Below are 12,199 nucleotides of genomic sequence, written 5' to 3' on the forward strand. Positions count from 1 at the left end.
CTTGTTGAGTCAGCTCCGGAGCTTGTTGCGGGGTGGATGTTGTTGGAGCAGCTATGAAAACAGGGACCCGAGCTCCATCTGAACACCTCTCTCAGACACCCACAAGCCTCACCTCAACGTGCCCGGGGGGCTGGCTGCTGGGGCTGGCAAAACCACGGGGTCTGGGGAGGTGCATGCTTTTCTGCAGGCTGCTGGGGTGGTTTTCCTGATGGAGCAGCTCCAGGCAGGCAGGTAGGGGAGCAGCTTTGTGCGGAGGAAGCATGTTGGCTGCTGTCTGCTGTATTTTTAATTATTCGGTGGATGGTTCGAAGCCAAGGCTCTGCAATCAGTCAGTGTTTGTGGGTTAAAATAGAAACAAACAATAGGTTAATGTAAACCAAAGAGCACTCTGGTTTAGAGCCCGATGATAACTCTGCATTGTGGAGTGGATCCTTGTCCAAAGGCGTTGAAGATTGTTCGCTGTAGTTATTTTCCTAAAGATGGGTAACTTTGTTCTACTTGCTCAGCTTCTTATGGGTTTGAATAGACAAGGGTCCGGTAAAGGTGGGTCTGGCTCTGAGCTCTGAAGGAGCCTGGAGGGAAAATGTGTTTTTGGATCCTGATCTCATCCAAAAAATGTACCGCATTTCACTACCCTTAGATAGCTTACAAGTTGGAAATGCCAAGTAACCGGAAACTTTTGCTCCAAAGTCAACTCTGCTTTCATTAATAATTATTTTAAGACTGCATTCATAGAATAAAACAGTACTATATGGAGGAAAAATAGACCTGGGGGGAGTTCAGGGCTGAGCAAGAGTTCACTCTGCCATCTCCACTCCCACACTGGTGTTCAAGGAGCGGCAGCCTGAGATGCAGGGGAGGTCATGGTGAGGGATCCAGAAGAGGAAAGGAAGGAGTGAAGGGGATGAAGGCTGCCTTGGTGGGGTGAAGACCCCAGCACCCACCATGACAGGGTACAGAGAGTGTGTTCTCCAAAATCCTTTGGGTAGCTGAGATGTGCTCTTGACCCCATTTTACAGATGAGAAAATGGAGCTGCAGGAGATGAAGATGCATATTATATTGATAAATGTGGTCTCAGCCTTTTTCTTTGGGATCTGATCTGGCACCCCTTGGCTTATTTTCCTGTCATAATGATGCAGCCTGTGCCTGTAAACCACTTCTCCAAGTCATGTAAATCATTATAAATATTATTAGACTTATCACCTCTGTGCCTAATATACCAATACTGGCAGCAATTTTTGAAAACACAAGAGCAACAAGAAACGTATGTTCTGAGAGTCAAGTTAGTGGGATTTTTTTTCTGCCAAGGACAATAATTTTTTTCCTTTTTTTTTTTTTTTTTTTTTTTTTTCAAAATAAACATCACGCTGGAATGTGCTGCAGCAAATGGCTTGGGCTCTATTATATTTCATGCAGCTTTCTAAACAATTTTCAACCCCACTGGCACGGTGTCAAACAGAAGGCAACCAACAATAGCAAAATCCCATTAAAGCTGAGAAGGTTCCTTCCTGAGGTGAACACGGCCAGAAATAGTAATCTTGGCTCTCTTTTCAATTTGGCATTGGGGACTAATAATGCATGTTCTACTAATGGAAATTATCTAATTTCATCCAAGTGCAGCTCCAGAGAGAGCTGGGCTGACGCACAAACAGTCAATATAACAACATTCTTCTTGAAGAGCTGAACAATAGGGCTTTGGTGGGACTGTGATTAACAACGTCAAACTAAGAACAAACAGAAGGTGTAAAAATAGGCATCTGAGGAGTCGACACAACGGACTATTTTTCATCTGTAAGGCCAGAGGAGAATAGCTTGTTAAATTGTATGCTCGGAGCACTTCATCAGATGTGTGGGGAAGGACAAAAAAAAAAAAAAAAATAGAAAAGGATCCTATTTCCCATCTGGGTCTGAATGTACTAAGGAACTGCACATGCCTTATTAATATAAATCATGCTAGGAGCATAATTCCCATTAGCATTAAAGAACCATTTTTCAATGAAATACTCCTGCACCAGGAACACCTAACGGGAAATAATGGTGTTTGCTTCATTTGAAGAGAATAGTAAAACACAGTGTAGAGAGACCGAGAAGGTGGAGAGCTGTTTCTTCTCTCCAACACTATGGGTTTGGGGGTTTTTACTTTTTACAGACACCGTAAGCCCTCCCCTTCCTACTCCAGCAGGGCCGTATCCAGATGTGGTGCAGAGAAGGGGCTGCCCAGCCCATGGAGATGGCAGGGAGCGGGGCTGGGCTGCTCCGCTGTGTTGGGGCAGTGCTACAGCCCTGGGCACAGCCTTGCTGCCTTATTCCCATGTTACCATGGGTGTGCGAGGGATGGTGCCTGGTGCATTAAAGCACAGAAGCGTTAGGGGTAGGTGAAACCGCTGCATAGCTCATTAGCCCTGGTGCCTCGCCGGCTTTTCCCAAGGCTGTGGCTCTTGGCTGTCGCAGCGCGTGGGGCCAGCGCTCTCACCCCAGGGTTTGCGTGGGCGCACGCTGGCTCCTCAGCCCCAGCGTCACCTTGGAGGGATTAATTCCCTTTCCTCGGCTAAGTGCCACAGCCCAGTCCGAGGTCTCAACGAAAGGAAGCACTAGCCTTGAAACGCTAGACAAAATTTCCACCTCTGGTTAAGCAGGTATGTTTATTTTTAATTTTTCCAAAATCTCAAGCAGCTGCTTACTCACGGTTATTTTTAGCGTGAGAGGGGAGCTCTGTGTTTTCATAAAATCCCTCGATGTACGTTTGGTCACTGGGATCTGGGGCATGACACAGCACTGCTACTTTGCCTCTGCATCTAGGAACGGACAAACCCCCTGCTGGGGGTCTGCCACAAGCGTGTCCTTCGTGTTCTCCCTCCTTCTAACACCCCCAAAAAAATGATGCAAACCATGGAAATGACTAATAATGAAAGAAAAGCCGCCTGGGTCTGCTGGGGACACAGCTAACATCCAGCATCTCACGGGCACACGGAGGTGATCCTAGAGAAGGAAACCTGGGAAAGCTGGGAAGAGAAAACCCCTGCAGCTGATCTCCCCCCCAGCAGCCACACACGGAGGCTGATCGTAGCCCCAGGGTGTGCTGTTGTTGCAGATCTCGTTGTCGGCGTGCACTAGAGGGTGCTGCTCGGTTAGCGATGGGCAGGGCTCGCCGCCCGCGCTGGCGCTGCTCGGCTGGGCTGTGCGTGGCGGGGCTCGCGTTAGCGCTGGCCTCAGTGAAACGGATGGTTTAGCTGGGAAAAGGAGAATTTCTTGGCCTGGAAAAGCTTCTATACATCTGGGGTCAAGGGTAAACATTTGGGTTAGTCACGGTGACAAATGAAAGGAAAAACTGGCCAGACTTTTTCTTTTTTCTTCTTTTTTTTTTTTTTTTCTTCACTCTCTGTTTCACAGTTGCAGGATGAGCGAGTGCTTTGAGAAGCCAGCTGAGACATGAGACAGCAAAACAAGAAGAGGACAGTGACCGTAGACGCCGAAGATAACAAACCTTTGGAATTCACCGCTGCAGGACAAATAGCCAAAACCCCGTGGCAATGTTTTTGTGCAGGAGTAAAAGCGAAGTATGCTTTATGACTGCTACAGTGTTTTGGCTAAGATAAGGCTAACCAGACCACAGGCATCGAGTTATAAAATGATGTGTTAGAGGTATCAGTAGGAAATGACTTCCCTCGTGTGCTGCCATGCTCCATCGACCATGCCTGCTCCGGTTTTGTTTCCATTCGCTGAATGTGCAGAGCAAGGGCTCTTTCTGCAGGCAGCATCCCAGGGCTATGGCGGTGCCTGCCATGGGAAAGAAAGCATCTCCCTTGGGCCAAAGGGATTAAATTGGGATTTTTGTTATTATTTTTTTAAGGGTTGTGATGGCTTTGTTCTGCTGGGATTTTATATATGCTCCTAATAAAGAATGAATTGGTTTTAAGCTCACCAGGCTGGTACCCACTGTGTTCAAGCCCCCTCAAAACATGAAAGGAGGGCTGGAAGAAGCATAGTAACTATTCTCAGATCCAGGTGAATTTTACAGAGTTCTTCTAGAACATTGTGTTCCTTCATTAGTTGACTTTGCTTTTTATATGCCTGCATTCTGGTAGCTTTATTTCCAGTTTCCCCACATTTTTGACTGCTGTTGTCGGGAAGGTGGAAACTGTTTCTTATTTAAAGCATTTCTATGCAGTTATTAATGTTTCCTTCTTAGATGCTGACCGGCTTTTCTGCACAGTGACTTTAAGGTACTGTTGCTGCAGGGGCCATCGGCCTAATGCATTACTGCACAACCCAGCTTGGGTCTGGGGAAAAATGGATGGGGTTCCTCTGACAAAACCATCAGGGGATGACCCTCTATGGGAATGGAAATTCTCCGGTTAGACCTAGACATGGGTGTGCATGCAAACGCTTCTCTTCCCAGCAGCTGCACAGGAGCACAGTAAGTCAGCACTGCTGCACATTGTGTCACCTTTAATCAGCTACCAGAGGTTAATTGCAGAATGGCTCTCTCCAGACCTCTAGGCTTGTGTGGCCTGGAAAATCGCTGTGAAAATCTTCAGGCAGTTTATGGTCTGGCTGCAGGGTAAAGGTGGAGAAACCTATGGTATCTGTGATGCCAAAGAAGAGAGTTTGGGAAATGTGACAGCAGAAGGCCTTTTCTTCCAGGTAGAGTTAATCTTCCGCAGATTGACATCCCCAGGGATGGGAGCAGGCAGGCAGGGATGAAGCAAGTGCAAATGTTTGGCACTTCAACCTCAAGCAGCTTAAACCATTACAGCACTGCAGGCTCGCAGTGCCCAGCTGCCTGCCCAGCATCAGATGCCTAAAAATGGGCTTCCCAAAAAACAACAGTCGGAGCAAGATCTGCCTGATCTAACCCCAAGGAAACCCCAAAGAAGGGACTGTCCTGACCCTGCTGCTCCTCAGAACGCAGCCTCCTTTCCTGTGGCTGCAGAGTGATTCTGCTTTCCAGCTGCTATTTATTACCCTGGCTTTTTTTTTTTTTTTTTTTTTCCCCAAAGATTTATGTATCTGCAGCTTTTCATGGAAAAAAGGAAAAAAAAAAAAAGAAAAAAAAAAAAAGGAAGGAAAGGAAAGGAAGGAAAGGTCACTCCTTTCCCTGTAAACATGGTTGTGGAAAGATGCAGTGCCCTCTTACATGTCAGGACTTTGAGCTAAGCAGATGGGGGGAGAGGGAAGTGAGGGTTTGCGAGTGCTCCCTCCATCTGAAGGGACCTTTGGGACTACACAGTGTTTTGGGCGAATGTGATTTTGCTTCAGAGCACCTCTATCATGCCCAATGGATTGAATTCCAACCAAGGATCCCTGCTGGTGCGCCCCGAGACCTCTCCCCGGTGCTGCAAGCGCTCAGGCCCAGCTGATCCCCCCCGTGGCCCTCCGGACCAAACCCGGACACCGGTGCGAGGCTCCCGGCTGTCCCCGAAGTGCTGTCCGCCTCGGCAGGTGGCGACAGAGCCCGGCCTTTGGGGCCCGGGGCCCGCGGGCGCTCGGCGCTGCACAGAGCGGGGTCCCCGCAGCATCGGGGCGGCCGCACCGGGAACAGCGCTGCAACGAGATGGAGGCGATTAAAAAAAGCTCCTACGTATAGGGAGAGTGGTGTTTTATATATTAGACATGCGCATAAATATACTTTAATATAAAATGTATAGGTAGAGGTAGAAACAGAACGACCTCTATGAACATAAAAGCTGTATGGGGAGAGCCAGGGAGAGCCAGGGATGGGCCGAGGAGCTCCGAGGGGCAGGAGCAGCCCGTGGGCAACCTTGCCAGGCCCCCCCGCAGCCGCCCCCCTCTCCGGGATGCTCCCGGCCCGGGGCCGGCGGGCTGCAGCAGCGCCTCGGGGTTAGCCCGTCTATCTCTGCAAGAAACTCGAATAACTCTTTTCCACCTCTCCTTTGTCGGCCTCGTAGGGAGAGAAAAAAAAAAAAAAAAAAAAAAAGTCCTTCGAGACTCTATTCAAAAAAAAAAAAAAGCATCTCTCCAGCCTGCGCAGTTCATTCGCCTCCTTCTCGAGTCCCTCGGAAAGCAAGATTAAAGGGGAAAGTCGCAGCTGTATATTTATGTTTTCATTGCTAGAAGGGAATTGATTTCCTTGCATTTATTTTTGTAGTTGCAATACACAAGGGCGGATTTGCGTCACCAAAGCAACTTGCTGGTCGAGATAAAGTTGCACAAATATTGAAAAGGGAAGTGCTCGCGCTCATTATGAAGTTTTTCTCCGGAAGAAATAAGGATTTCTGCTGTATCCTAAAATACTGAAGCCGCTTCTATTTTAGGACAAATCTCGCAGGCACATCCGCTCATTTAGTCCGGGTTGGAACCTCTCAAAAAAAACAGGAGATGACCTGGGCTGCAGCGAGCCCCGGGTTTCCTGCAGCCTTCTCGCTCCTTGCTCGGGGAGGAGGCGCCGCCGTTGTCATTGCCGCGGAGCCCTGCGAGCCCCGGGCCCGGGGAAGGGAGCGGGGAGGCCCTCGGGGCCTCCGGGGAGAAGGCTCGGCCCTGCCCGGGGAGGCCGCGGGGGGAGCAAGACGGGGCCGCGGAAGATGCGCGGGTCCCGAGGCGGCGCGCACCTGCCCGCGGGGGGCTCTGAAATAAACTCTTGGGAAAAAAAACGAGGGGAAAAATATAAAAATACCACCCGAACACCTTTTTTTTCCCGCCCTGGAGAGCATCCCCGGGGTGGTGTGACAGCGACAGCAGCAGCGGTGGCACCGGCAATGGGAATTTGGCGAGGCGCAGCTGGGGCGCGGTGGGAACGGCGCAGTTCGTTGCCCTTCCGTGCAGCGGGCCGGTGGCACGGCTTTGCCTCGCCGTGGAAACGCAAGTGAAAGCGGAGTCGTTTGATCCGGTTTGAAACCAGCAGAGCCGCTCTGGGTTCATCTGCACAAGGGGAGTAAGGGGAGATGGGATGGGAGACGCAAGGAAAAGTGGCTTCCCCTGTCGAGGCAGGAAAAGTTCAAAGCTAACCTACCCTTTCTTTCACCTTGTTTTCGGACACGTCTTGGCAAGCCGTCGCCTCGTTATTTTTCGGTTTAATATTGCTAACAAAAAACAAAACAAACCAAAGCCGTGCCTGGGCTTTCCTGAGGGACGGGCTTCGCCTTTACACGTGCCCACGGACACGCTGGCATTTGCCTTAGAAATGTGCTCACGCTCGATTACAGGTGGTTTCAATATCCCCCCAAAATCTACATCTTCATACCTGGCGAAAGGAAAATAGTTTGGCTTTCTGGCGGTTCCTTGGAAAAGGCTCCGAATTTTAGAAGCTATGTAAAAAAAAAAAAAAAAAAGTATTTTTTGAAACAAAACCAAAACAAACCTGCAATCGTCTGACCCAGGAGCTTGTTCACAACGGCAGCAATGGGCTTACACGGCCCCAGCTGGGGAAACTACGACTTAAAAAAAAGGTTTTGTTGTGTTTTGTTTTGTTTTGTTTTTTTCTTCTTTTCCCGGAGTCAGGTAGGGACAGATATGGATGTTGGAGAGAAGAAAAAGCACGAAATAAGCATTGATATGTTTGTCCCTAAACCATTCTAGCGAATATAGTTTATGGTCGTATTCTTAAAAAAATATATATAAATAAATAAAAATAAAAAATTGGGGTAATTCGGTTGTCAAAGTTGCACAAAATTACGAACTGGTCTTTACGGTGGAAGGGGTGTGCGAACAGATCGGGTGGAGAGCATAGAAAAAAATCAATAAAAGGTGGTTGCCGACACGACACAATTTATTAGCCACTGCTAACGCAGGACCCAACGCGCCCTGGGCCCCGAGCAGCCCAGGAGCTCCCCCAAATCTGTCCGTTGCGAGCATGATCACTGCACACCCACTTCGCTGCCGCCCGGCCGAGGCTCATTTATGCCGGGAGGAAACGTGGTGCACCGGGAAGCATTTCCAGCCTCCGGCTGCGGCTCCGTTTCTCCGCGCTGGGAACCACGGCGCGGGGGGCAGGCGCTGCGCGGAGCAGCGGGGGGGCTCCCCCTCGGGGCGCTCCCCGACGGGCGCACACCTTGCGGGCCGGGCCGGGCCGGGCCGGGCCGGGGGCACACGGAGCGCGGCACTTGCGGGAGTCGGCACGGCTCGGCCCGGCTCGGCACGGCCCAGCAGGGCTCGGCACGGCTCGGCCCGGCCCGGCCCGGCCCGGGGCGTGTCTGCGGGCGGCGCGTCCCGGCCCCGCGGAGCGCGGATTGGGCGCGTTGTGCCGGGGGGCGGTGGGAGCGAGGGCTGCGGCGCGGCCGGGAGCGGCTGCCAGAGAAAGTTTGGGGAGGGGTGGATTTTTTCCCCAGTGCGAGGAAGGGGGTTTGTTTTGTTTTGTTTGCGCCGCTCCTCTCCCGCGCTCGCCCGCTCGCTCTCCCTCTCGCCGTTGGTTTTGGGGACTTCTTCCTTTTTTTTTTTTTTTTTTTTAGCTGTTTTTGACTTTTTTATTTTTTTAGATTTTTTTTTTTCTCCTGCCCCTTCGGCAAGTGCTCCGGCCGCCGCCGCCGCCTCCCGCCCCGCCATCCCTCCCCATGCTCCCGGGGCGGCGGGCAGCTCCGCGCCGCGCTCCCGGCAGCTGAGCGGCGTCCCCCGGCGGGGAGAAGAGCCCGTGCTCGGCGGCCGCCAGGATGTACACGGCCGGCCTGGCCCCCTTCTACGCCTCCAACTTCAGCCTCTGGTCAGCGGCGTACTGCTCGGCGTCGGGGCCCGGCGCCGGAGGCTGCTTCCCTCTGGACGCCGCCGCGGCCAAGAAGCCGTCCTTCTGCATCGCCGACATCCTCCACGCCGGCGGCGAGGCAGCGGCCGGCCCTGCCGAGAGCCTGCCCGGCGGCCCCGGGGCCGGGCTGCCGGCGGCGCTGGGCGCCGTCCACCACGGCGGCCCCTTCCACGCCGCCGCCTCGCCGCTGCGGCCCACGCCCGTCGTGGCCCCCGACGCCCCATCCGCCGCCGCCTTCCCGCAGCGCCTCTCGCCGCTCTCGGCCGCCTTCCACCCCCCGCACCACCACCACCGGCCCCCGCAGCACCGCTCCCCGGCGGCGGCGGCGGCGGCGGCGGCGGCGGGGGGCGGCGGGGCTCCGGCCCCCGGCCGGGTGCCGGGGGGCCACACGCACGGCTCGGCGCCGGCGCCCGCCAGCAAGGACCTGAAATTCGGCATCGACCGCATCTTGTCGGCGGAGTTCGACCCCAAAGTGAAGGAAGGCAACACGCTGAGAGGTAGAGAAATCGGCTCGGCGCGGCTTTTGGGGGGGGGGCTTTAAGCGGCCGCGGGGCCCCGTGGCTCTCCCCCCTTTGCGAACCCGCCGAGAGAAGCGTCAGCGGTGTGAGGACGAGTTTTTAATGCCCCCCCAAACCCCCCGAAACAGCCCTCGGCCCCGCGCTGCGCCGCTCCGCAAAATAGCGATAGCGTAAAAATAGCTGAACCGGCGGGTGCCGGCCTCCCCGGCCCGGCCGGGGCTTTTCGTGGGCCGCCAGGGCCGGTTTTAAAGGCTTTCGCTGCCATCCATCTCCCCTCGCAGCGCGTAAACATCCTGACAGAGCAGCCACCGGAGGGGAGGATGTCCGTGCGCCGGGGCCCCGCCGCGCCCCCCGAGCCGAGGCAGGGCGAGCCCCGCCGGGGTCCCGCGGCGTGCCGGGCTGGGGGGCTCGACCGCGGTGTAACGGAGCTGTGCTTGTTCTGTGCTCGCAGATCTCACCTCCTTATTAACCGCCAGCCGCCAAAGCGGGGTTCATCTCCCCAGCTTGCAGCCTTCCGCCAGCCAGTTCTTCGCGTCTCTAGACCCCATTAACGAGGCCTCTGCTCTTCTGGGTCCCTTAAACACAACCCCAAGGAGCTCAGTTCAGCACCAGTTTCAAGACACTTTTCCAGGTACATCCCGTCCCCCCCCGTCCGTCCCGGAGCGGCCCCCGGGCCCGAAGGGACTCGCCGGGCGCTTGGAAACGCCAGGACTTTTTATTTTTTTCTTTTTCTTTTTTTATTTTTTTTTTCCACGATTTTATTTTTTCTAGCGAGGCTCAGGCTTGGTGCATTTCGTGGGGGGAGGCAGAGCGGCTAGGGCCTGACACAGAGGTTCCCCCCCGGCCAGTCAGAAAAAATACCTGGGCCTGGAGAGAAGGGGCTGGGGAGGGGGAAGGGAGAGGGAAACACGGACTAAAATCCGTGCTGTTCGTGTCGGAGGGACCACAGGCCTGCTTGTAGGACTCGTAGGCTCGGGCCTTCCCTGCCCCTGTCTCCTTCGAGACCCTCGTCCCGGCGTCGGTGTTAACCGGGCCGCCCCCCGGCCCGTGTCTCCTTGCCCCCGCAGGTCCGTACGCGGTGCTAACCAAGGACACGCTGCCTCAGACCTACAAGAGGAAGCGCTCCTGGTCCAGGGCTGTTTTTTCCAACCTGCAGAGAAAAGGTTTAGAAAAGCGCTTCGAAATCCAGAAGTACGTCACCAAACCCGACAGAAAGCAACTGGCGGCGATGCTGGGGCTGACGGATGCTCAAGTAAGGGCGGCTTCGCTTGTGTTTCGTGCGTTCCCGGGTTCCTAACTTCCAGTTTTGTTCAGGGGAACACTGTGGGGGCGGGGGGGAGGTGTGTGTGTGCAGCAAAGCTTTTTGCCTTCCTTGCTCTTTTACGGGCCTGCTCGGGGGCAGGGCCCGGGGCCGAGCATCAGGATGCGCTTTGGTGCAGTGCAACTCGCGGCAGGAGGCAGCTTGGGTCAAAGGAAGTAGAGGCGAACACTCTATTTTTAATGCCTCTCGCTCTTTTTTTTTTTTTTTTTTTTTTTTTTTTTCTCTCTCTAAATCTCTCCCCGCATTGTGAAATCCTCGGTTCAGGGGAAGTGAAAACTCTTCTTCAAACGGAATCATTAAACGCCACTCTGCGATGATTCCACTATTGAGGGCCGGCAGCGCACGGAGTTGTATAACGCTGTGGTTTCTTGAGCAAGATTTGGTTTCCTGGAAGAAGAAGTAGAAGGGGAGAGAGAGAGAAAAAAAAAATATATCAAAGCAAAAAGGGGGGCCCTTTTGTATTGAAACACGCAAATAATAAGGAAAAAGCCACCTTAGTCGCCTAAGGGCGGGGGCAGAGGAGGACGAGGAGGGCCGGGTGGACCTTTTTTTTTTTCTTTTTCTATCTCGGGCCGGCCTGCGGGGAGGACGAGAGGGCCGGGCGGTGCGGTGCGGGGTTGTGCGGGGTTGTGCGGGGCGGTGCGGGGCGCGTCCCGTGCTACCCGTCTGAGGGCGGCCTGGCCGCAGGTGAAGGTGTGGTTCCAGAACCGCCGGATGAAGTGGCGGCACTCCAAGGAGGCGCAGGCCCAGAAGGACAAGGAGCCGCCGCCGGAGCCGGAGCCGGCGGCCCCGCGCTCCGCCCCGCCGCCCGCCGCCGCGGGGGAGCCCGAGCGCAGCCCCAGCCGCTCCGACGGCGACAGCGACAGCAGCGACGCCGACTCCCTCGACATGGCCCCCAGCGACACGGAAAGGACTGAGGGCGCCGAGCAGAGCCTGCCCCCCGCCGGGGCCGCCAAGCCCCCCGGCAGCCCCGGCCTCCCGTCCCCGCCGCCCGCCGCCAGCCCCGAGCCGCGGGGCGCGCTATAGACGGGGCGGCCCGGCCCCGCCGCCGGCCCCCCGCGCTAATTTATGTCCTCCTCCTCCTCCTCCTCCTCCTCTCCGCCGCCCGGCCGCGGCCCCGCAGCTCTGCACGGGGGCCCGCCGGGCCCCGCACCCGCACCCGGAGCGGCTGCGGAGCGGCTGCGGAGCGGGAGCTCCGGCCCCGGGACGATGGGCGAGAGGCGAGCTGCGGCGCTGCTGCTCGCAGGAGAGCGGGACTCCTTTTTTTTTTTTTTTAATTTTTATTATTTTTTTAATTTTATTCTCCGTCTCCCGCCCCTCGCCCTCTCCAGGAAGGTCCGAGCGAGGGACTCCGAGAACGTGGCTCTGAACTCCCTCCTCCCTCTCCCCCCGACCAATTTACAATGTGAAGTATTTTGCCAGCATCCTCGTGGGTTGCGACGTGTTGCTTCGAATAATCCGGCCAAGAAATACTGCACTGACAAAATATATAAATATATATATATATATCTCCTGTAAATAAAATGTTTGCTATGGTTTGTAACCACGTCAGTCTGTTGACCAGGGGAGAGGGCTGGTGAAGCTGACCCAGCTTCCTACGCCTCGCTCAAAGGCAGCCACTGTCTGCTCCTCACCGGGAAGGACTCCCGGTGCAGTCTTCGCCTTTT

General features: G+C 54.8%; 1 protein-coding gene across 2 annotated transcripts; it reads left to right on the top strand.

Annotated features, from left to right (window-relative positions):
• The first annotated feature begins 8,259 nt into the window (after positions 1 to 8,259).
• HLX (H2.0 like homeobox) lies at positions 8,260 to 11,988 on the top strand. Of its 2 annotated transcripts, XM_084285005.1 has the most exons (4): positions 8,260 to 9,190; positions 9,663 to 9,842; positions 10,279 to 10,463; positions 11,220 to 11,988. In XM_084285005.1, exons 1-4 carry the CDS (start codon positions 8,605 to 8,607, stop codon positions 11,556 to 11,558), a joined length of 1,290 nt encoding a protein of 429 aa, XP_084141131.1. In that variant the 5' UTR covers positions 8,260 to 8,604; the 3' UTR covers positions 11,559 to 11,988. The 2 variants fall into 2 exon arrangements, with proteins under 2 accessions (XP_084141131.1, XP_084141132.1); XM_084285006.1 differs by lacking the exon at positions 9,663 to 9,842.
• Positions 11,989 to 12,199: the final 211 nt, after the last annotated feature.

This window comes from Netta rufina (assembly GCF_964035555.1).
Source record: "Netta rufina genome assembly, chromosome: 3".
Lineage (NCBI taxonomy): Eukaryota > Metazoa > Chordata > Aves > Anseriformes > Anatidae > Netta > Netta rufina.

Excerpts from the sequence above, each read along its gene's own strand:
- HLX (XM_084285005.1), top strand. The coding sequence starts at position 8,605 with ATGTACACGGCCGGCCTGGCCCCCTTCTACGCCTCCAACTTCAGCCTC. Across the intron at positions 9,191-9,662 it reads GGAAGGCAACACGCTGAGAG|ATCTCACCTCCTTATTAACC; the intron begins GTAGAGAAATCG and ends CTGTGCTCGCAG. Across the intron at positions 9,843-10,278 it reads GTTTCAAGACACTTTTCCAG|GTCCGTACGCGGTGCTAACC; the intron begins GTACATCCCGTC and ends TTGCCCCCGCAG.